Below are 22589 nucleotides of genomic sequence, written 5' to 3' on the forward strand. Positions count from 1 at the left end.
TATGTATGTATATATATGGATGAATGGATACTTACACACACACATACATACATACATACATACATACATACACGCATGCACATGCAAGCACGCACACGCACACATCCATGCAAACATGCACACACAGGCACACACACCCACATGCATGCATGCATACATACATACATACATACATACATACATACATACATACATACACAACGTGCATCAGCTATTTGAGAACAACACTTTTATGAACCATATGTCATAGACTTTTAGTAAATATTTCTCTTTTTACAACTTCAAAATGGACGTTTTGAATTTATCACAGACGATGAAAAAAACATTCCATTTTTGTCGCCTGAGCTACCAACTCCAGTAGTTATAAGATTGCAACCTTAGTAAATGTCACCATGTCGTTTCTGCTTAAGATAAGAAAGGAGCTCCAAGCCCCAAGTGGGAATATGATGTCCGTGGCCAAAAGATAAAAAAAAAAAAGACATTCTTGACAGTCGGACTTTCTCGGAAAAGATGAATTTGTCCAGCAAGTCTCTGGACTTGTTGGACAACGTGAATTGCAGCAAGTCAATGTGGATCATTGCCAATCATCTCCATTTGTCGAAGTTAACGATTTGACATGTGGTGCATGGACACATCAGTTTCAAATTCTATGTTATAAGAAGAGGACAGTTCATGTCTAATTAGAACTGAGAATAGCGAGTGGTCTGTCGAATCGATTTCTGAACAAACTCAAGCAGCCTGAAGAGTCCGACATGCTCTGGTGCTTCTCAGATGAGAACTTTGTCCTTGATCAAAAAGTGATCAAAAGAATTGACAGATTGCTCTATGCCAGCCCTTCTGTTATGCCCACCAAGTTCGTATAGTTTCTTATAGTCTTGGGGTCATAACGATGAGAGCCATGTCATGCCTCCTCCCTTTTTCTTGCAACGTCTTAGGGTAGATACGGCAGCCTAAACCAAGACAAAAGAGACTGTTACCAAGCTCTGGATCAAGAGAGTCATTCGAAGAAAGCTGTATATGTTCCAACAAGATTCTTCTCCTCCTCTTCACACATCCTGAACAACCCAAGAGTGGACGACCGAAAATACTCATGATCACATTGCCTATCATGTTTGACCTTCAAACTCTCCTGATTTAACCCCACAGGACTACGATGTGTGGGGCTTCATTGAGATGGACTATAATAAGCATACTCACAATACCAAGGACTTTTTTATGTCTGCTATAGGGGACTTTATGGCCAACATGAATATAGATCACCTGATCAACACTTTAGTTATTTCAGAAGCCATATCAAGGCAGTAATCGAGGTTGGTGGCAGCTTTGCTGAATAGGCTTTTGCTACTAAGTGTATGTAAGAATATGTGTAATAGACTATAAAAGTATATTGATTTTTCTTATAAATATTTTTACTTTCCTTAAATTAAGAAGTTGTGTTCAAATAGCTCCCACACCCTGTAGGTATGTGTGCGTATGTGTGTGTGCGCACATGTGGTTTATATATATATATATATATATATATATATATATATATATATATATATATATATATATATATATATATATATATATATATATATATATATATATATGACAGGAAGGACAACAAAAGAAAGAAAGAGACCTCGATATTATGCAAATAGAGGAATTTATCTGTAAAAATATGTGGCACTTATTCAGTAGCCATGATAAAACTCCGAGTTTCGGATGCCAGGGTGGGAGCCCACGCCAATATCTCTTCAGTTATCCGGCCAATTGAAAATTCCTGTGAAAAATGACCGTTAAAAACAAAGGGAAATTACTGTGTGGTGACAAGGTCAAAACGCGTCCAAAACTGCGTATATTGTCGCATGCACAATGGATATATGCGTGCATATATCCATTGTGCATGCGACAATATACAGTTATCGAATTCAAAGATAAGTACTGAGTTAGAAACGATAGACTGGAGATATTCGATGTTACTATGGGGTCAACAGACTCTTCACAAGTTACAGACTTAGGAGGAATCTATGTATTATTTAGCATAAACAGATATCTATGCAGACCACAGGTTGACCTTGCAACCTTACATACCCCCTGTAACCTTCTACATTTGTCTCCATATATGTGGATGTGCACACACATATACATCTATGTATCTATGCTTTTCCTCACTTTCTCTTTTTAATCTTATATGCAAAATTGAGACAGTATTAAATTAAAATAGCTATCTGTATATCATACTTTGTGTATATACACTGTTGATAGGCCAGTTACTGTGATATCTGTCCTGAAATAACATCTCTTACGGATCTCCTATGCTAAAAACAGTATGTGCCTGCGGCTGCAAGTACATACCATTGCAAAGGGCAAAATAGAAAGCCAAACTGCATCTGGCATTCCTACTGGCCACTGCTGAGATTAATTTTCCTATTTTTCCAATATTTATTGTATTTTTAACACAACACATCAATAAGAGATGCTTTCTCAGCACAAATACTGTAGTAACTAGCTTATCAACAGTGTATATACATTAAGTATGATATACAGATAGCTATTTTAATTTAATACTGCTTGAATTGTTTATACCAGGTTAATGAAAGAAAAATTAATATGGGGTTGAAGGTTGATATTTATCAGCTGTGAAATAACGGACTAAATCTTAAATGTATAATTTAAAGTTCTACTGTTACTAATAGTTAACTTATCAGAGCCTGATTAATGAAAATTGTGCTTTATCAGTGATTTACCAATGATTGGTTAAGCCTTTTGATGTCAACTTGCTTGAAACTGCCAATGGTTTAATGATGTAAATCTAATCATTTTAAAGTGTGTTTATATTTATAAATTTAAACATATTAAGCCTATTATAGTTTTATATGAGAACATTTTGCTAAAGGTAAGTTCAAAACATCTGATTAGTAATGAAAAAATTTATTATGGGGGCGGGGGGGGGGGGGTACTGAAAAGTTCCTAGCTTTGGGTAAAAGAAAATACAGGAGGATCAGTTAATTATTATTTTATTCCACATATTCCCTTTTCAGATTCACACACTTATTGCAGTGGTCCTTCAGTTTTTTTAAACTCTGTAAAAGAACTTGGAAGGTTGGGCCTCCAGCCAGGCCTTTCATGATACCCTTAAAACCAGGAACTTTCCAGCACCCCCTCGAATATTATTAAATCCTTTCACATTTTTTATTGTATCTTCATCATTATGATAATCAGCATTTTTATGTTTGCCTTTCAATGCTTGCATGGATTGGACAGGGTTTTACAGTGGCAGATTTTCTACAGCTGGATGCCTTTCCTGTTGCCAATCTTTACCTACTTCTAAGCCAGGTAATATTTCTCCATGGTCAAATATGTTTTTGCTGAATATTGTAAACGAGCAATATTCATTTACAACAATCATACAATATCAAAACAAGGTCACACAAACATATGCACACACACACACACACACACGCGCGCGCACACACACACACACACACACACACACACACACACACACACACAAACATATATACATGCATACATATCTATATATATTTACATGCGTGTGTGTGTGTGTGTGTGTGTGTGTGTGTGTGTGTGTGTGTGTGTGTGTGTAGCAGGTACCGTCGTTTGGTTTCTACTAAATCTATGCACAAGGTTTTGGTTGACCCAGAGCTACAGTAAAAGACACTTGCTGAAGATGCCACGCAATGGGACTGAACTCAAAACAATGTGGTTGGGAAGCAAACTTCTTAACCATGCCTGTACTTATTGATTATAGTAAATGTTAATTGAAACACATAAGCTGTGTATTTCATTAGAAATATGGTCATGAAAAGCCTAGACCATGTGGTTTTATTCTGTATTGGATCTCCTTGCTGGTGGGTACTCGTTGCCAGGTATGGCAGTAGTTTAACTTTGCTGGCAATGCATAGAAAACACAGTGTCATACAATCAATGATTTTGTAACTAGGAAACTAATCCATTAGAAAATCTGTTTGAGACAGAAGCAGTATACAAACCCAAAAGTATTGTTTATGGTCACTTTAATGTGGCTGTCTTCTAAGAGATGTTGATATTACCATTTTAACCCCCAGGAAGACATCTCCTCTAGCTGGTTTATTCAGTGTGCTTCTTGCACTCAATATTTATTACAAGCAGGAGATAACTCCTGCATCCCTAGCTCCAAAACCATCAGACTACATGCTTTTGATCTGTATTGAATCTCCTCAGTGGTGGAGACTCATTGCCAGTCATGGCAGCTGTTTAATCTTACTTGCAATATATAGAAAACACAGTGTCATACAATCACTGATTTTGCTACAAGGAAACTAGTCCAGTAGAAAATCACTATTTGAAATTTAAAGCAGTCATAAACAATACTTTTTGCCTTCGTATTACTGCTTCTATCTCGAACAGAGATTTTCTAACAGACTAGTTTCCTAATTATGAACATAGTTTTATAAAAACCTGACAGTTCTTTTCTGACTTAAGCAGTAGGCTTCAATCATTTTGATTTTGTGTTACTCTGAGGATCTTCATCCCAGCCTTCACCGTCCTTTTTAAAGGATACTTGAAAAAATTGATGAGGTCTTGATGGGTGAGGGAAAAAGCTCAGTTTTCAAACTTTCCAGCCACATCCACCAGAGAACAACAGAACACTCCTTCATTGTAGTCAACAGACATAGGAAGGCATGTAACTCTTCTTTACTGAAGGAAGGCAGTGGGTCAATCTTTACAGTTGACAGCAGGATCTGTCTGCAATCATCACAAACCACATGGTATGTCAAACAGTTGTTCAACATAAACACATTATACAGTGATAACAATTCAAGTTGTAACTCAGGCACAAGTTAGAAATTTTGAAGGTACTTCCAGTACTTAACAAGTACTTTATTTTATCAGCCTCTCTGTAAACAATGAATATCTAAGTCAGTCTCAAAAATGTGACAGTAGCACACACACACACACACACACACACACACACACACACACAAACACACACACGCGCACACGCACACACACACTCACACTTGAGTGTGCCAAATGATTATAGAAACTAGACTCCTAATTGAAGTGAAGTGATAAACAAAGGAACCAAGCAGCTGCTAGTTCGTAAATAAATAGAACAGGCAGCCAAGATAGAGAGACTGAAAAGGAGAAATAGTTACTGAATTATCACATTCCTCCATAGCTTTTCTGTTTTTATCTTCAACATATGATATGCTCATTTGACAAAGTCTCTTTCTCTGCATCAAACTATGCTGTATGGAGCTTCTCTTTCACCAAAGGTCACTAATACTTGGGCTTTTTGTAGGTAAATAATATAGAGTTAAAAAATGGGTTTTCTCTCTGTGCATGCATACATGTATGTGTGGGTGTGTGGGTGTGTGTGTGTGCAAGTGTTTGATTTAAAATCTGTATATATGTGAATGTATGTATGCATGTATGATGTATATCGGTATATATGTATGTACATAGATATACATACATGAATAAGGTATATATGTAAACACATGCACAAATATGCACAAATATATATACATGTGTGTGCATGTATATGTATATATATATATATATATATGTATATACATATACATATGTGTGTGTGTAGTTTATGTACAAACATATACATATGTAATGCATACATACATATATGTGTGTATACACACACACACACATGCACACACACACATGCACGCACACACATGCACACACACATGCACACACACATGCACACACACATGCACACACATGCACACATACATGCACACACATGCACACACACACACATGCATATATTTACAGATAGAAAAAAAATTATTTCGTTTCACAGATTATTTCAGGCATACAGCAATGTATTAAATTAAGCACAAACTTCAACTTGTAAATTTTTTTTTTTTTTTTTGTAATCTTTGCAATCACATATCTAAATATGTGTGCATGTAAGTCTGTATGTATATGTGTATGTGTGCCTGTAATTCTAAATATATATCCATGTATAATTACATTAAGTCCTGATAGTTCGTTTTGATAATTTGTCGCTAAACAGCGATAACTATTTTATATGTTTAGGCCTCACTGCTGACACTAACCAAATTTCAGTGCTAATGGTTGCTCTATAAGTGATTCCAGCAGAACAGATGCTAAAGGCTGTGGATATTCATTTCATAGAGATTCACCTTACTTTCAAAGTTTATTTATGGAACTGAAAATAACTACTTAGCTTGGTATGTTATTTTTATTATATTCTGCACATCCTGTTTTTAACTAATTTACTTACATTCATTAGATTCAACAGGTCTATGAGTTTTGAAATACTTTGGTTTTTTTTTAATTGTCACAGGCATGGCTGAGTGGTATAAGAAGCTTGCTTGCCAACCACATGGTTCTGGGTTCAGTTCCATTGTGTAGCACCTTGGGCAAGTATCTTCTACTATAGCCTCAGGCCAACCAAAGCTTTGTGTGTGGATTTGGTCGACAGAATCTGTAAAAAGTTCATTCTGTGTGTGTGAGTGTGTACATATGTATGTATGTGTGTGTATATATATATATATATATATATATAGACCTTTGGAAATGTGCTGTGCATGAGAAGACCTGGCAAGCCAAGTGAGATCGTTGCCAGTGCCCCTGGACTGGCTCTTGTGCGGGTGGCACATGAGATGCACCATTTTGAGCGTGGCCGTTGCCAGTACCGCCTGACTGGCTCCCGTAGGATTTTCGAGTGAGATCGTTGCCAGTGCCCCTGGACTGGCTTGTGCGGGTGGCACATAAAAGACACCATTTCGAGCGTGGCCGTTTTCGTGCGGGTGACACGTAAAAGCACCCACTACACTCTCTGAGTGGTTGGCGTTAGGAAGGGCATCCAGCTGTAGAAACTCTGCCAAATTAGATTGGAGCCTGGTGTTGCCATCCGGTTTCACCAGTCCTCAGTCGAATCGTCCAACCCATGCTAGCATGGAAAGCGGACGTTAAACGATGATGATGATGATGATGATATATATATATATATATATATATATATATATATATATATATATATCTGCCGTTACGTTCTGAGTTCAAATTCCGCCGAGGTCAACTTTGCCTTTCATCCTTTCAGGGTCAATAAATAAAGTACCAATTACGCACTGGGGTCGATGTAATCGACTTAATGCCTTGTCTATCCTTGTTTGTCCCCTCTATGTTTAGTCCCTTGTGGACAATAAAGAAATAAGATATATATGTATATGTATGTATATGTATATGTATGTATATGTATGTATATGTATGTTCATGTGTGTGTGTGTATTTTTGTATCTGTGTTTGTGTCTGTGTCTGTAAACCACCACCACCACCACTACCACCACCACTTGACTGTGGCCATGCTGGGGCATCACCTTGAAGAAGTGTTTACATCTCCGTAACTTAGCAGTTTGGCAAAAGAGACTAACAGAATAAGTATCTGGCTTAAAAAAACCCAAAAAAGTACTGGGGGGTCGATTCATTCAACTAAAAATTCTTCAAGGTGGTGCCCCAGCATGGCCACAGTCTAATAACTGAAACAGATATGTCAGACTTTGAAACTGTTTTCCTCTATTTACTTATGTTTTATTCAAACAACTTCATGCTTTTATTTTGGCACAAGCTATATTTATAGTATGGATGTGCAGCATGCTTGCAACACATCCGTATAACCACACCCTTCCCTAGATATTTATCACACTATTCATTTAACAGGATATTTCCCTCTTACCTATCAAAGGGGGTGTGGAGGCGCAATGGCACAGTGGTTAGGGTAGCGGACTCGCAGTCATAGGATCGCAGTTTCGATTCCCAGACCGGGCATTATGAGTGTTTATTGAGCAAAAACACCTAAAGCTCCACGAGGCTCCGGCAGGGGATGGTGGCGAACCCTGCTATACTCTTTCACCACAACTTTCTCTCACACTTTCTTCCTGTTTCTGTTGTGCCTGTAATTCAAAGGGTCAGCCTTGTCACACTGTGTCACGCTGAATATCCCCGAGAACTACGTTAAGAGTACACGTGTCTGTGGAGTGCTGTTCCGTTGATCGGATCAACTGGAACCCTCGTCGTCGTAAGTGACGGAGTGCCAACAACAAATCATAGGAGGTACAAGCAATTTCACACACACATGTATACACATGAGGGAACTTCTGCCTACCAAATTCACTCACAAGGCTTTGGTTAGCCCAAGGCTATAACAGAAGACATTTGCCAAAGTGTCATGCATTAGGACTGAACCTGGAACCATGTGGTTGGAAAGCTAACTTCTTGCCCACATGGTTGATATTACATTTTTGTTATCGTTCTGTTCGGAGAAAAAATAATGAAGGCATGGTTGTGTGATTAAAGAGATTGCTTTGTAACCACATTGTTTTGGGTTCAGTCCCATTGCATGGTATCTTGGGCAAGTGTCTTCTCCAATAGCTTTGGGCTGACCAATGACTTGTGTGAGTTTGGCAGACAGAAACTGAAAGATAGACTGATAGACACTTATATTCATTCAATGTTTAAAAACTAGTTTTATAGATACTTCTTTCAAAATTCCTATTTTATTTTTCCCCTGTTAACTTGTGAAGGTTGAACTTAGTAAAACAATAAAGAAAGAAATCTAGCTGTTTCTTGCAATAAATACATCTAAAACAAAATTTTTCCATGGACCCCTAATATGATACTGTGGATCCCCAATTTACAATTTTGCTTGTATGGATCCCCAAAAATCTTATATGGAACCCCTGGGGGTCATATGAACCCTGGTTGAGAACTACTGCATTAAATAATGGATAGATAGATAGATAGACAGATAGATAGATAGATAGATAGATAGATAGATAGATAGATAGATAGATAGATAGATAGATAGATAGATAGATAGATGGATAGAAAGATAGATAGATAGATAGAAAGATAGATAGATAGATAGATAGATAGATGGATGGATAGATGGATAGATTGATAGATGGATAGATAGATAGATAGATAGATAGATAGATAGATAGATAGATAGATAGATAGACCATAGAGTCTTATTACAAATGCAATTGAAGGCTTTAAAAATCAGTACTAATATTCGAGTGTTTTGTAAAATGTATGATTCATAATTTCTTTTACATTCTACATTTTGGGTTTATGTTATTACTATTGTTTAATTCAGAACAGGCCAGTATTGAAACTGGTTAAGTATTTCAGGTTTGAAGTTTTGTCAAATAAATAGAGTGTTATAGGTCAGCTATGAAAAAAACTCTTTACAATAAATTGAGTATAAGCTTATTGCTAATGAACTGTGATATCACATAGTAGTGAGGAGACATGGGTACTAAATGTGGAAGCTATGTGTGAAGGCTGGAATGAAATGAGTTGAGAAAGATCTGCTGAATGTGGTTTGTTGATGTTGCATGAATGAGAGCTCCAGGCAGAGGAGCAAAATACTATGACCCTGAGATACCTGTATATGGTATAGAAATGTTTCCAATGCATGGCTGTGTAGTGAGAAACTTGCTTCACAACTTCATGGTTCTAGGTTCAGTCTCACTGCATGACGTGTTGAGCAAGTGTCTTCTACTATAGCCTTGGGCCAACCAAAGCCTTGTGAGTGAATTTGGTAGACAGAAACTGAAACCCATCGTGTGTGTGTGTGTGTGTGTGTGTGTGTCTGTGTCTGTGTCTGCGTCTGTGTCTGTGTTTGTCCCCCACCATCACTTGACACCCAGTGTTGGTTTGTTTATATCCCAGTAACTTGCCTATTGGGAGTTTTATTTGTTATATCTTTCTCTGTTTTCCCACTGTTTACACAAACGTTTTCTTTTCGGACAAAACTCTTTGTAACCTTCGTCCTGTCTTTGTCCTTACATGGTTTTAATTTATATTAGCCCTTGTGGCCAATAAAACCAGAATCAATTATTATTATTATTATTATTATTATTATTATTATTGTACGCGTCTATCATTTCAGAATGGAATCTTTCTATGACCAAATTTTCTGCAAACTTCCCTCACTTCCAGAAGAATTTCAAACTCGAGCCCAAACAGAATTAAATGAAACTAAAGACAAACGAGATGAATGTTTAACACAAATACGAGAACTAATTAAATCTGACAACAATATAGAGGCATGTTTTCCAACTGAAGATGATGACCACCTCCTTAGATTTCTCAGGTCTAAAAAATTTGATGTTGAAAGAACATTTGAGCTGATCAAAAGTAAGATGTTTTAAAATGTCACTCCTGTCTAATACTGCAGAATGGTAGAAATAGCATTCATATCCTTGTCTATTTACAATCTGAATTCAAATTGTGCTATGCATTGTTTGAGCTTTCTCTTTCCCATTGTTGATCAAGTAAATGTCACTCGTGTAACTGAGATTATTTAATCAAGTATACACACTCCCCCAACAAATAAGTTTTAATCATATACTAGGGCAGTTTAAACATGTGTATCGACTCCTCCAGCAAATAAGTATCAATCGTAAAGTGGAGTGATTTAATTACGTATATCCATTCCCTCAACTAATAAATATGAGTCATATATTGGATGATTTAATGAAATATAAACATTCCCTCCACAAATCATACACTGGGGTGATTTCATCAAATATACCTACTCCCTCAACTAATGAATAGCAGTTGTGTATTGGGTAATTTAATCAAATATGCACATTCCTTATATAAATTATATATTAGAATGATTTAATCAAATGTACCCACTCCCCCAGCTAATAAATATCAGTCATGAACTGAGTGATTTAATTGAGTAAACACACTACTCCGCAGTAAAAAAAAAATCAATATAATCATTGTTTCAAAGGAAGTAAAATGATTGAAAATGTAAAATACTAGATAAAATCTTTAATGTTTTTCCTCTGCACTTTGAGTTCAGATCTCTTTCGTTTTTGATTATCCCTGAGTTAACAAAATAAACACACACACACACACACACATACACATGAACAGGCACAAGTATAGCTGTGTGGTTAAGAAGTGTAGCATAGAGAATGATGCACTGGAAGTGAGAAGGGAAATGACATCACGTGATGAAACAGGTGATTTAAGTGTGCTCTCTTTTGCAAGAGAAGTCAGTGAGAACAGATGTGCAAGTATGGGGGAGGGTGTCCTTGGGTATTTTGTCTACTGGCCAGTAGGATAGAGTATCTCTCTGAGCCATACAGTAAATTCTAGTCAAGCAATTGAGGAATTCATTTTTTGAAGTTGTTTGCCAAGGCAAGGCAAGAGACATTTTTGTCCTTTACACTGTAAGAAGTTTGCTTTCCAATTACATGATTCTGGACTCAATCTCATTGCATGACACCAGAGACAAATGTCTTCTACTATAGTCTTAGGGGAAACTGAAGCCTAATGAGTGAAACTTAAAGGACAAAATCTGTGTGTATTAGCCCACCCAGAGGAAGTATTACTTTTCTTAGATGTTAGACTCAATCCATTACTTGAATAATAATTCAGGCTTTTTTTCGTTTTTAGGCCATGTTAAATTTAAAAGAAAGTACCCTGAAGTCTCAGAAGACCTGACATTTGAATCTGTTCGAGAATGTTTGTTAAATGGCTTTCCAAGTATTTTACCAGAACGAGATGCACAGGTGAGAATTTACTACTTTTTGTCAGAATTTATGTAACAAGAGAGTCTTAGAAACAAGGACAAATGATTTCACAGGTTGTTGTTGCTGCTGCAGCTGCTGTTGTTGAGGTAGTGGTGGTAGTGGTGGTGCAAGATAAAAAGGAGAAGGAGGTGGAGGTAGAGGTGGAGAAAGAGGGTAGGAGGAGGAGGTAAATTGATTACAATGACCCCCAGTGTTCAAATGGTACTTATTTTATCAACCCCAAAAGGACGAACAGCAAAGATCATATTGGCAGAATTTGAACCCATAATAATAATCCTTTCTACTATAGGCAAAAGGCCTGAAATTTTGGGGGCAGGATCTGTTGATTACATCAACCCCAGTGCATAACTGGTATTTAATTTATCTACCCTGAAAGGATGGATGCAAAGTCAACCTTGGCAGAATTTGAACTTAGAATGTAGCAGGAAGTGAAACACCAAGTAGCATTTTGCCTGGCATGCTAACTATTCTGCCAGCTCACGGACTTGTCTCATAATAATTTTGATACAAGACCAGTTAATTTTGAGCAGGGGTCCTCAACCATCTTTTCTTTTAACTATGGACCCCTTTGATTATTATTTTATTTTGGTGGACCCCCATGGCCATTCGGTGTTTAAAAACTAGTTTTAAAGAAACTTCTTTCAAAATTCCTATTTTTTTTTATACACATTAACTTATGAAGGTTGAACCAAATAAAATGTTAGAGAAAGAAATCTAGTCGTTTCTTGCAATACGTAGCAAAAAATACATCTAAAGCATAATTTTTTTCGGGGCCCTTAAAATACTGTGGATCCCCAAATTACTATCTTGTTGCAAGGATCCCCCAAAATCTTATATGGATCTTCAGGGGCCGTATGGACCCAGATTGAGAACCACTGATTTAGAGGGAAGGAGTAAGTCAATTACACCCCCCACCACTACCACCATCAAATCAACATTGCTTGTACAGGTGCACAGTGTTCCATACGTCAGGGGTCAAAGTGATCACAGAGCAACATGAGATGAAGTGTTTTGCTCAAGAACATAAAGCACTGTATAGTCTGGGAATTGAGGAGGTGCAATGGCCCAGTGGTTAGGGCAGCAGACTCGCGGTCATAGGATCGCGGTTTCGATTCCCAGACCGGGCGTTGTGAGTGTTTATTGAGCGAAAACACCTAAAGCTCCACGAGGCTCCGGCAGGGAATGGTGGCGAACCCTGCTGTACTCTTTCACAACTTTCTCTCACTCTTTCTTCCTGTTTCTGTTGTACCTGTAATTCAAAGGGTCAGCCTTTTCACACTGTGTCACGCTGAATATCCCCGAGAACTATGTTAAGGGTACACGTGTCTATGGATTGCTCAGCCACTTGCACGTTAATTTCACGAGCAGGCTGTTCCGTTGATCGGATCAACTGGAACCTTTGACGTCGTAAGCGACGGAGTGCCAACATTCACAGTCTGGGAATTGAACCCACAACCTCGCAATTGTGAGTGCAATACCTTAATCACTAGGCCACATGACCTCACATTTATGTATGAATAAACATGATCACACACACACATGTCATGTAAACTCACTCGTGTTTCTTCTCTTAATTTAGGGATGTATTGTGCTGCTGTTCAGTATAGGGAACTGGGATCGAAACAAATTCCCTAACGATGTGGTATTGAGGTCTTATCTCTTTCTCTTGGACTATCTACTCTTGAATGAAGAAACTCAACTGAATGGCATTACTATTGTAGAGAACTTCAAGAATTACACATTACTACAAGCACTGACAACTCGTCCCTCTGACATGAAGAAAATGGTCGAGAGCATACAAGTAAGTAGACACACTGGTAATGCATGACGTTTGCTCTCTCACACAGATAGATAAAGCTTATCTAATACCTAAAAATCATTTGACTTATCTAAGACTGCTGATATTTTGGGCCTCCATCTGAACAAATAGGTTATCCACTTGATAAATGAGTCACCACTTACCACAATGCTACAATGTCACTCAGCTAATAGAAATAGCATCCAAATTTTCCTCAAATCACACATTGCTGTCTTTAAAAAATGATGCTGTTATTTATAGCTGCTTGTCTGCTTCAAGATCCAACATTCCAAATAAAGATTATATCAGTGAATGATTTGAGGGAGATTTGGTCGCTATTTCTTGCAAGTTGAGGGACTTGGTTTCTGAAGCTGGGTTTCTAGTTGGGGAGGAAGTCTGAAAAAGGGGACACTTTATTGTTCATATTGTTGTAGTCATTATTTAACCCTAAGTCAGCCCTTGTCAAACAGACCTGTGATCAGAGACATTTCATTCATGACATCCAGTTTTTCTTTATGAGTATCTAAATTGACATTATCCAAAGTGCCTTTTTCCCGTTCTTTAAGATGATTAGAAATTATTTTAGAAAGATCTGACTGCTGTTTCTAGCAATTTGATATATCACTGAGAAGGTTCTATGCTTTGTGCTGCGATGATATTGCTGGTGATGGTGATGGTGATAGTGGTGATGCTTTGATTCCATACATGTTCATGTAATATACTTCTGCTTTTATGCTGCCCTTGCTAACTTTTTTTTTTTTTTACAGGGGACATTTCCTTCTCGGTTTAAAGGAGCACACTTTATCTATCAGCCCTGGTACTTTACTCACACCGTCAGGCTTATAAAGCCCTTTCTGAAGACAAAACTAGCAAGTAGGGTAAGCATGGTGCATGGGTGCAAATTTATTCCTTAAAAATTGAAAACTGTCACACGCACACACACACACACACACACAATGCATACTCTCTCACACACTGTGCTTATACAAATACACTCTCTCGCACATGCACACACATACCTATATGAATACATATGCATAATCGCACATGTTGTTGGCACTCCGTTGCTTACGACATCGAGGGTTCCAGTTGATCCGATCAACGGAACAGCCTGCTCGTGAAATTAATGTGCAAGCGGCTGACCACTCCACAGACACGTGTACCCTTAACGTAGTTCTTGGGGATATTCAGCGTAACACAGTGTGACAAGGCTGACCCTTTCAATTACAGGCACAACAGAAACAGGAAGAAAGAGTGAGAGAAAGTTGTGGTGAAAGAATACAGCAGGGTTCGCCACCATCTCCTGCTGGAGCCTCGTGGAGCTTTTAGGTGTTTTCGCTCAATAAACACACACAACACCCGGTCTGGGAATCAAAACCGTGATCCTATGACCGTGAGTCTGCTGCCCTAACCACTGGGCCATTGCGCCTCCACATAATCACACATACAACTACGCAAACATACATACTTTTTTTTATCTCTATTCTGTTTATCTGAGTCAAATGAAAGCGAGAGAGATTTTTGTGAAGTTACTTCTGTATAAAGATTTTTGTTATGGAACAGTAAATTTATATGAGATAAAAGAAACACTTTCATCATGAATTACGTCCCTTCCTATACTATATTTATAATAATATTAATGGACTTATTGTACTATGCTACAACTCATCAGTAAAAGTAACCAAACTGCAGGAACGGAACATAGAATATGGACAGGAAATGACCAGCAAATAAGTCTTTAACAAAAAAAAAGGAGTAGGGTGCATCAGGTGTACTATTGGCGAATTTCATGAAACATGGAAGTCTTGAAGGATGTAGTGTCTTGGCAGCTAACAGCTGATGTGGGTAGTTCATTCCATGCTTCAACAATTCTGAGCATGTCTTGTTGTGTCTTATTTTTTTCAAATAATGGGGTTTTTTACATCAGTTTTCCTGTTTTGTATTAAAAACGGTGGATTTTTGTTGGATCATTTCCACTATTCAGAATGCCGTTGTTAATGTCAGACCCCCTCCGACATATCAAATATTTTGTCTACATTGAAGTGAAGGCCATTTTTTGCAAAGAGAATATGAACCACTTTTAAATACTCAAAAGCCACCAAGTTGCTTTTGAGTAGTTAACCCTTTAACATTTAAACTGGCCATATCAAGCCAAAATATTGTTCAAAGTGGTCAGATTTGGCCTCTCACACCTATCCTATAATATCATTCTAAAAATAAACAATCACTCATCAAAATCTCAAAAAGGTATGAGATAATGCATGATTAATTCAAAACAATATGAATAAATATCAGATTTGACAGAATAATGTGAATGCTAAAGGGTCAAATCTATAAATATACCATTTTAAATGTTAGGGGTATCGAAAAGTAATGCCACAGTTCATGTAATGTGTTCAAATCAGTACAAAACACATTACATATATACTTATTCATTCAAAATATAATTACCATCATTAGCAAATAACATTTTCCCACTTCGAAACCACTTTTCTCATTCCTCAGGTAAAAAAGAAATCATATTCTTTAGAAGAGGAAAAATGTTTGGAGTGCTGTTTCAACATCATCCCCACTTCTGAATATTTCTCAACTGGTAAAATGTCCAAGTGGCATGAAGAGATGAAAATCTGATGGTGCAAGGTCTGATAAGCAGGGAGTGTTTGGTAGAGTTTCCCAGACTAATGAGGTTATCTTTTCTTGGATTATTATCTTCATTGAATGTGGTCTTGCATTGTCATATTGCAGGATGGCCCCTTTTCTGTAAACTACAGCTGATTGCTTTTTTTATCAAAACTTGACCCATTCAAGTTGTTGATGTAATGATGCTTTTCCCTTGTTTAAATAATACAAAGGGAATTCAAAGGGAATGCCTATTGTATTCCACCAAACAGCAAAATCTTCTTTGGGTCTAGATCTGGTTTCAATGTGGGAACTTGATTTTCATTTGGTGATAGCACTGCTTCTTTTTATGTTTATTGTTAGCATACACTATCCATTTCCCATTACCTGTTACAGTTCAATTAAGAAAAGCTGTTTGTTCATTCCTGATTAGCAAATTGTTGCAAATAGTTGAATGCATTGCTTTATTCTCAGAGGACAATTCATAAGGTTCTCACATCCTTTCCCAATTTGTTTGAGATGATCTTGCACAGTAGACCAAGGTTTTTTAAGCCGCTGAGATAAGTACCTGATACGTTGACATAAATCCCTTTCAATTACTATTTCCTTGAAAACATGACATTACTTTTCAATCCTCTTGATATATGTCATAATGACATGCAAATCATAGGTATTGCACTGGAATGCATGCAGTAAGGACCTCTAGTGATACTTCAATACATTAACATTCAATATTCAACAATCAACCACTATGCTTTGTATTGAACTACAACAAAAACGACCAAAATTTCACCCTATCTTTGTACTGCTGATGAACAAAATGTTGCTCTGTCTACAAAAGGGTTGCACCTGAAGAATTTTCTCTTTTGCCATTTTTTTTTTTTTTAGTTAATACAAAATTGATTTGAAGACAACAAAAATAAAATTTTTGCTCTATTTCTCAATGCTGAATCTTATTATTCACTCCACTGATAAGATTGATAAGAATAACGTAGAATGTTTGACTGTGGTCTTGCATTGTCATGCTGATTAATTATGCAACACACACAAGAAAAGTGACTTTTGTCACTTTTCTTCAAATGTAGCCTTCTCAGACAGCTTTTTTCAATCAACCCTCTCAACTTGCCACATGCATCCTTACCCCAAACATATACCAATTGTATACATATATATATATAAACATATACAAACATATACATACACACACATATACACACCTGTGTGCACATGTGTGTGTGTGTGTGGTTGTATGCATGTGTGTGTGTGTGTGTGTGGTTGTATGCATGTGTGTGTGTGTGTGTGTGTGTGCGTGTGTCTATCTGCTTATCCTCTCTAAGAGATCACTTTCTCTAAAACTAGTATATGAACAATATTAAACCATAAGGGTATAACAATGGCCCAATGACAGATGTAGGACTCACCTTATATGATAGCAACACCTGAATATTGACAATCTTTCCTAATCTATTTCACAGGTATTTTTGTATGGCTATGATCTCGAACCTTTCTGGCAATGTTTTAAACCTTCCATGATTCCTGTTGATTTGGGCGGTACAGGACCATGCTACGACCCCAAGCCAATGGTTGATGCTCTAGCTAAAGCAGTTGCTGAGAGAGAGCAAGTTACACAGAAGAAGAGCGCTGATTAATGTTCTATGTTATTAACAAACATCAATTGTAATCTGTCTATTGTAAACATTATTGTTATAAACACTATGTTGTTAATTCTGTTTTGGAACTGTGGCTCTCAAAACCAAATAAGGCTATAAATAATAGAAAAAGTCAAGTCCAGAGGCAGCCATTGAATTTTTTAATCCAAAGGGATTGTTGTAACTCAATATTTACACAATATTTAAGGTAGCAAGCTGGCAGAAACGTTAGAACACCAGGCGAAATACTTAGCAGTATTTCATCTGTCTTTATGTTCTGAGTTCAAATTCCGCTGAGGTCGACTCTGCCTTTCATCCTTCCGGGGTTGATAAATTAAGTACCAGTTACGCACTGGGGTCGATGTAATCACCTTAATCTCTTTGTCTGTCCTTGTTTGTCCCCTTTATGTTTAGCCCCTTGTGGGCAATAAAGAAATAAGAAACGTTAGAACACCAGGCAAAATGCTTAGCAATATTTCATCTGTCTTTGTGTTCTGAGTTCAAATTCCGCTGAGGTCAACTCTGCCTTTCATCCTTTCAGGATCAATAAATTAAGTACCAGTTGCATACTGGGGTTGATCTAATCGACTGCTCCCTCCTCCCCAAAATTTCAGGCCTTGTACCTAGAGTACAAAAGAATATTACAGACAACTAAAGCAGGAAGCTGGCAGAAATGTTAGCACACTGGGCGAAATGCTTAGCGGTATTTCATCTGTCTTATGTTCTGAGTTCAAATCCCTCTGAGGTCAACATTGCCTTCCGTCCTTTTGGGGTCGATAAATTAAGTACCAGTTGTGTACTGGAGCTGGTTTAATCGACTACCCCCCCCCCCACTCCCCAGAAATTTCGGGTCTTGTGCCTAGAGTAGAAAAGAATATTTACGCACTATTTGTTCTGAGTTCAAATTTTGCCATGGTCAGCATTGCCTTTCATCCTCTCAGGGTCGATAAAATGAGTACATGTTGAGCACTGTGGGTTGATGTAATCAACCTAAATCTTTCCATGAACATGCTGGCCTTGTAACCAAATTTGAAATCAATATCTACATGCTGTTATATTTATAGCTTTATTTGCTTCAAGATCTACCATTCCAAAAAATAATTATTTCACGTTCTCTTGAAAGTTTATAAATTCTAATGATGTTAATAATGGTATCATTGTAAATGCTGTGATATTATTGTGAACTTTACAGTCATATTGTAAACACTATTGCCTTAGTGTAAACAATATTGTACAAAACGACATGCATTCCCTTATTTATCTACCATGTGATTTAAGAAAAATCAATTTTTTTTTTGCAACACAATGGAGTCATTGCAGTATTAAAATGATTATTAATGATAGTCACAATGTTAGTCAAAATGATTATTAATGATAGTCACAATAGTTTGACAGCTTTGCTGTTTGTGAAAACTTACTTTGCCTCATACTAAAAAAAAACATATATATATATTATTTATTTAAGGTCACAATACATGTATTAAAGCGCTACTAATAGTTTCATATGTTGAGAGAACTCAAACATAGTCTTCAGGTGCAAACCACATATTATAATGAACTAAAGAAATTGAATAATAGAAAGAAGGTGAAATAAACTGAGAAGATTTGCACCTGAAGAATATATTTGAGTTTTCTCAACATATGAAACTATTAGTAGTGCTTTAATACATGTATTGTGACTTTAAATAAATAATATTTATCTCTCACCAGATAGAGTACTTTTTTTGTTGAATTTTCTTCATGGATCAGTACATATATATATATATATATATATATATATATATATAATGTATGTATGTATGTATATATATATATATATATATATATATAATGTATGTATGTATGTATATATATATATATATATATATATATATATATATATATATATATATATATATATACATATATACTTTATTTAAAAGAAGCAGAAATATCACAAAAACTGTTACTCAGAGTTTCACATTCCCATTCGGTGGACAGTTTTCTAACAAAACTGTCCATGAACGGGAACATGAAACTCTAAGTAACAGTTTTTGTGATATTTCTGCTGCTTTTAAATAAAGCATATTACTCTACCTCTGGTATTTGAGTACTCTTTTTTTTCTACCTTGTGTCACATTTATGTGCTTACTCTGGTATATACATATATATATATATATACATATATATATATATATATATATATATATACTGATAGAAAAGGTAAGACAACAAAAGAAAGAAAGAGACCTGTAATAGAGGAATTTATCTGTAAATAATATGTGACAATTATTCGGTAGCCATGATAAAACTCCGAGTTTCGGATGTCGGGGCAGAAACCCATGTTATCTGGCCATTGAAAAATGCTATGGAAATGACCGTTAAACAAAGGGAAATTACTGTGTGATTGACCGTTATTAAGACAAAAGAGCTATTAGAATGACCGCCAAGTGAGGGGAGGGAGTTTTATCATGGCTACTGAATAATTGTCACATGTCATTTACAGATATATATATATATGTGTGTGTATGTATGTATGTATGTATTATGTATATGTGTGTGTGTGTGTGTGTGTATGTATGTATATATACATACATACACATATATAATCATATGATGTCTACTTATCCATGCTTGCGTGAGTCTGGTGGAATTTCTTGAGGCAAATTTTCTATGACTGAATGCCCTTCCAGCTGCCGATTCAAACTCTTTCCAGTCAAGGTAGTATTTCCCAAGGCCAGACAGGTTCTTCAAAATGAACAACATTGCCTGCATGACATTGATGCACATTTACAACCATTACATGATGTCAAGACACGGGTACATACAAACACATGCACTCACATATGGAGATACGTGGTGTGTGTGCATGTGTGTGTGTGTGTGTGTGAGAGAGAGAGAGAGAGTGTGTGTGAGTGTGAGAGTGTGGGTGTGTGAGTGTGTCTCCTTCGCTTAACATTCTGTAAGAAATTAAGAGTCTCACAGTCATACAAGCAACAGTGTCCATTTTCAATATTCTGTGAAAACACGTCTGGCCAAAGAAAATCTGCCTCAACAAATTCCATCTGAGCCATCCAAGCATGGAAAAGTGTACATTAAAAAAATGTGTGTGTGTGTGTATATATATATATATATATATATATATATAATATACATATGTGTATGTAAACATACACACACACACACACACACACACACACACACACACACACACACACACACACACACATTTCTTTTGCAAAGCAATCAAATGAACGAAAAGAAAAAGAATGCATTGTTATTTTTGTTCAAAATTATTTAAAAATTATTTAAAAGTATTTTTATATTATTACAAATATGAAAATCTTTGCAAATCAATTATTTTTTGCCACAAAATAAAAACAATTGATCTTTTTTTTTTTCCAATGAAGCTTTATTTATTGTTTTGTTTGAATGGTAGCAGCAGTTTCAAAAGAAGCTATAAGAGTGTTCGTTGGGGAGTGTTAGTCTAATGTTAACACATATGATGCTGTCGGTATAATACAAACGAATTATAATGGGGAAGAAACAGTATGGTTAGATACAGCAACTGGTGAAATAACAATTTCCACTGAAACAGTTAATCTCTCAACAGTTATGTCCATAACAGAATCCAGCTCAAATCAATCTTGTTAATGAGGCAAGGATGACATTGGTAATTAGCTGCTATTATAACCCATCTTCTAATCATTCTGTACCATGCCTTCAGTCCTGCTATATAATTCAAGTCAAACATGCTGAAGTTTGTTTCTCTCTCTGTCTCTCTTTTTTATTACATTTTATCCTCCTCATCGATGTAGTAAAGATTTCATTTCATAATCGTGAAGGATTTCGTCTCTCGATGCTCGAGCGAGAACTGGGGAAATAAAACAAACTATTTCAATGAATGTTGATTGAAACATTTAAGCAAAGGCTCTGCTTTTTAGTTTTTTTTTGTTTTTTTTACAGCTTCTTTAACCAAGACAGAAAATCTTAAAATATTAGAAAACATCTGTGAATATAGATTGAAAATACTTATGGAAGGGAATTCAATAGGACTGAAACTATGTGCCAGAAACTCTGTGTGTGTGTGTGTGTTTGTGTGCGCACGTGTGTGTGCATGTGTATGTGCATGCATGCATGAGTGTCCTACACCTGAGTGAGTTTCCAAATTTGAAGCCCTTCGTGATATTCTAAAGATGATAACTTTTATTACATAAGCTAACTGTAAATTATATGAGGTATATATTATATATATATATATATATATAGAGAGAGAGAGAGAGAGAGAGAGAGAGAGAGAGAACATCAACGAATCCATAAGTCAGAAAAAATATGCTCTCATATATTTGACAATAGAGTGGATATATTAATTGAAGTGTACAGCATTATATCAGTTACAGCAGATCCTACCAATCAGTTTCACACTAGGGCTTCAATGGAGTATTCGACAACAGCCCAGTTATGTAACCCTGTACTCTTCAGAGATGGCAGTTATATATATATATATATTAGTTCTATATAAACTATTTTTATATAACTAATAAACACATGAAGTTATTAAGTCTGCAAGTTCACTATTTTCACCAAGCTAGATATTACATTATGTTTAGTAGGAAATATATTTTGATTGGATAAAAAAGTAAATACTTACTTGCATTTTTTTCTGGAATAAACCATTATTGCAATGAAAAGAAGCAGAATTAAAACTGCAGCAGCAATTGGTGCAAGTACACGATCTGCAATATTGTAACAAACGCAGTGATAATAACAAGTATTTATCTCTAACATGTATGTGGAAAGTAAGTCTTCGAGTGATACTTATTCTATTGTGTCTAGAGCAGCAGTTTTCAATCTATATGATGCCTGGGGGTTCATACAAGATTTTTTAGGGTCCACGCAAGCAAAATAGTAAACTGGAGATTCACAGAAATATTTTAAGAGTCCAGGAAA

At 36.3% G+C, this 22589-nt stretch overlaps 2 protein-coding genes across 10 annotated transcripts in view; one reads left to right on the forward strand and one right to left on the reverse strand.

The window, feature by feature from the left end:
* The first annotated feature begins 2785 nt into the window (after positions 1–2785).
* Positions 2786–19369, forward strand: LOC106871190 (retinaldehyde-binding protein 1). Of its 9 annotated transcripts, XM_052974559.2 has the most exons (8): positions 2786–2881; positions 3250–3321; positions 6052–6206; positions 9935–10182; positions 11458–11573; positions 13174–13395; positions 14160–14270; positions 17487–19369. In XM_052974559.2, exons 4-8 carry the CDS (start codon positions 9936–9938, stop codon positions 17658–17660), a joined length of 870 nt encoding a protein of 289 aa, XP_052830519.1. In that variant the 5' UTR covers positions 2786–2881; positions 3250–3321; positions 6052–6206; position 9935; the 3' UTR covers positions 17661–19369. The 9 variants fall into 9 exon arrangements, 8 of the variants coding, with proteins under 8 accessions (XP_052830519.1, XP_014773015.1, XP_089221965.1 ...); XM_014917529.3 differs by lacking the exons at positions 2786–2881; positions 3250–3321 and adding an exon at positions 3568–4757; XM_014917530.3 differs by lacking the exons at positions 2786–2881; positions 3250–3321 and adding an exon at positions 4693–4844.
* Positions 19370–20877: 1508 nt separating this feature from the next.
* Positions 20878–22589, reverse strand: part of LOC106871192 (uncharacterized) — a 45450-nt gene continuing 43738 nt past the window's right edge. Inside the window, exons 15-16 of the mRNA XM_089365840.1 lie at positions 22291–22375; positions 20878–21531 (exon numbers count right to left, since the gene is read on the reverse strand). Coding sequence (XP_089221966.1) covers positions 21471–21531; positions 22291–22375 — 146 coding nt within the window. The 3' untranslated portion in view covers positions 20878–21470. The remainder of the gene's footprint in view (positions 21532–22290; positions 22376–22589) is intronic.

The sequence above is a fragment of the Octopus bimaculoides genome, chromosome 18, assembly GCF_046866305.1.
Source record: "Octopus bimaculoides isolate indiv1 chromosome 18, ASM4686630v1, whole genome shotgun sequence".
In the NCBI taxonomy this organism is placed as follows: Eukaryota; Metazoa; Mollusca; class Cephalopoda; order Octopoda; family Octopodidae; genus Octopus; species Octopus bimaculoides.

Excerpts from the sequence above, each read along its gene's own strand:
- LOC106871190 (XM_052974559.2), top strand. The coding sequence starts at position 9,936 with ATGGAATCTTTCTATGACCAAATTTTCTGCAAACTTCCCTCACTTCCA. Across the intron at positions 13,396-14,159 it reads AAATGGTCGAGAGCATACAA|GGGACATTTCCTTCTCGGTT; the intron begins GTAAGTAGACAC and ends TTTTTTTTACAG. Across the intron at positions 14,271-17,486 it reads AGACAAAACTAGCAAGTAGG|GTATTTTTGTATGGCTATGA; the intron begins GTAAGCATGGTG and ends TCTATTTCACAG.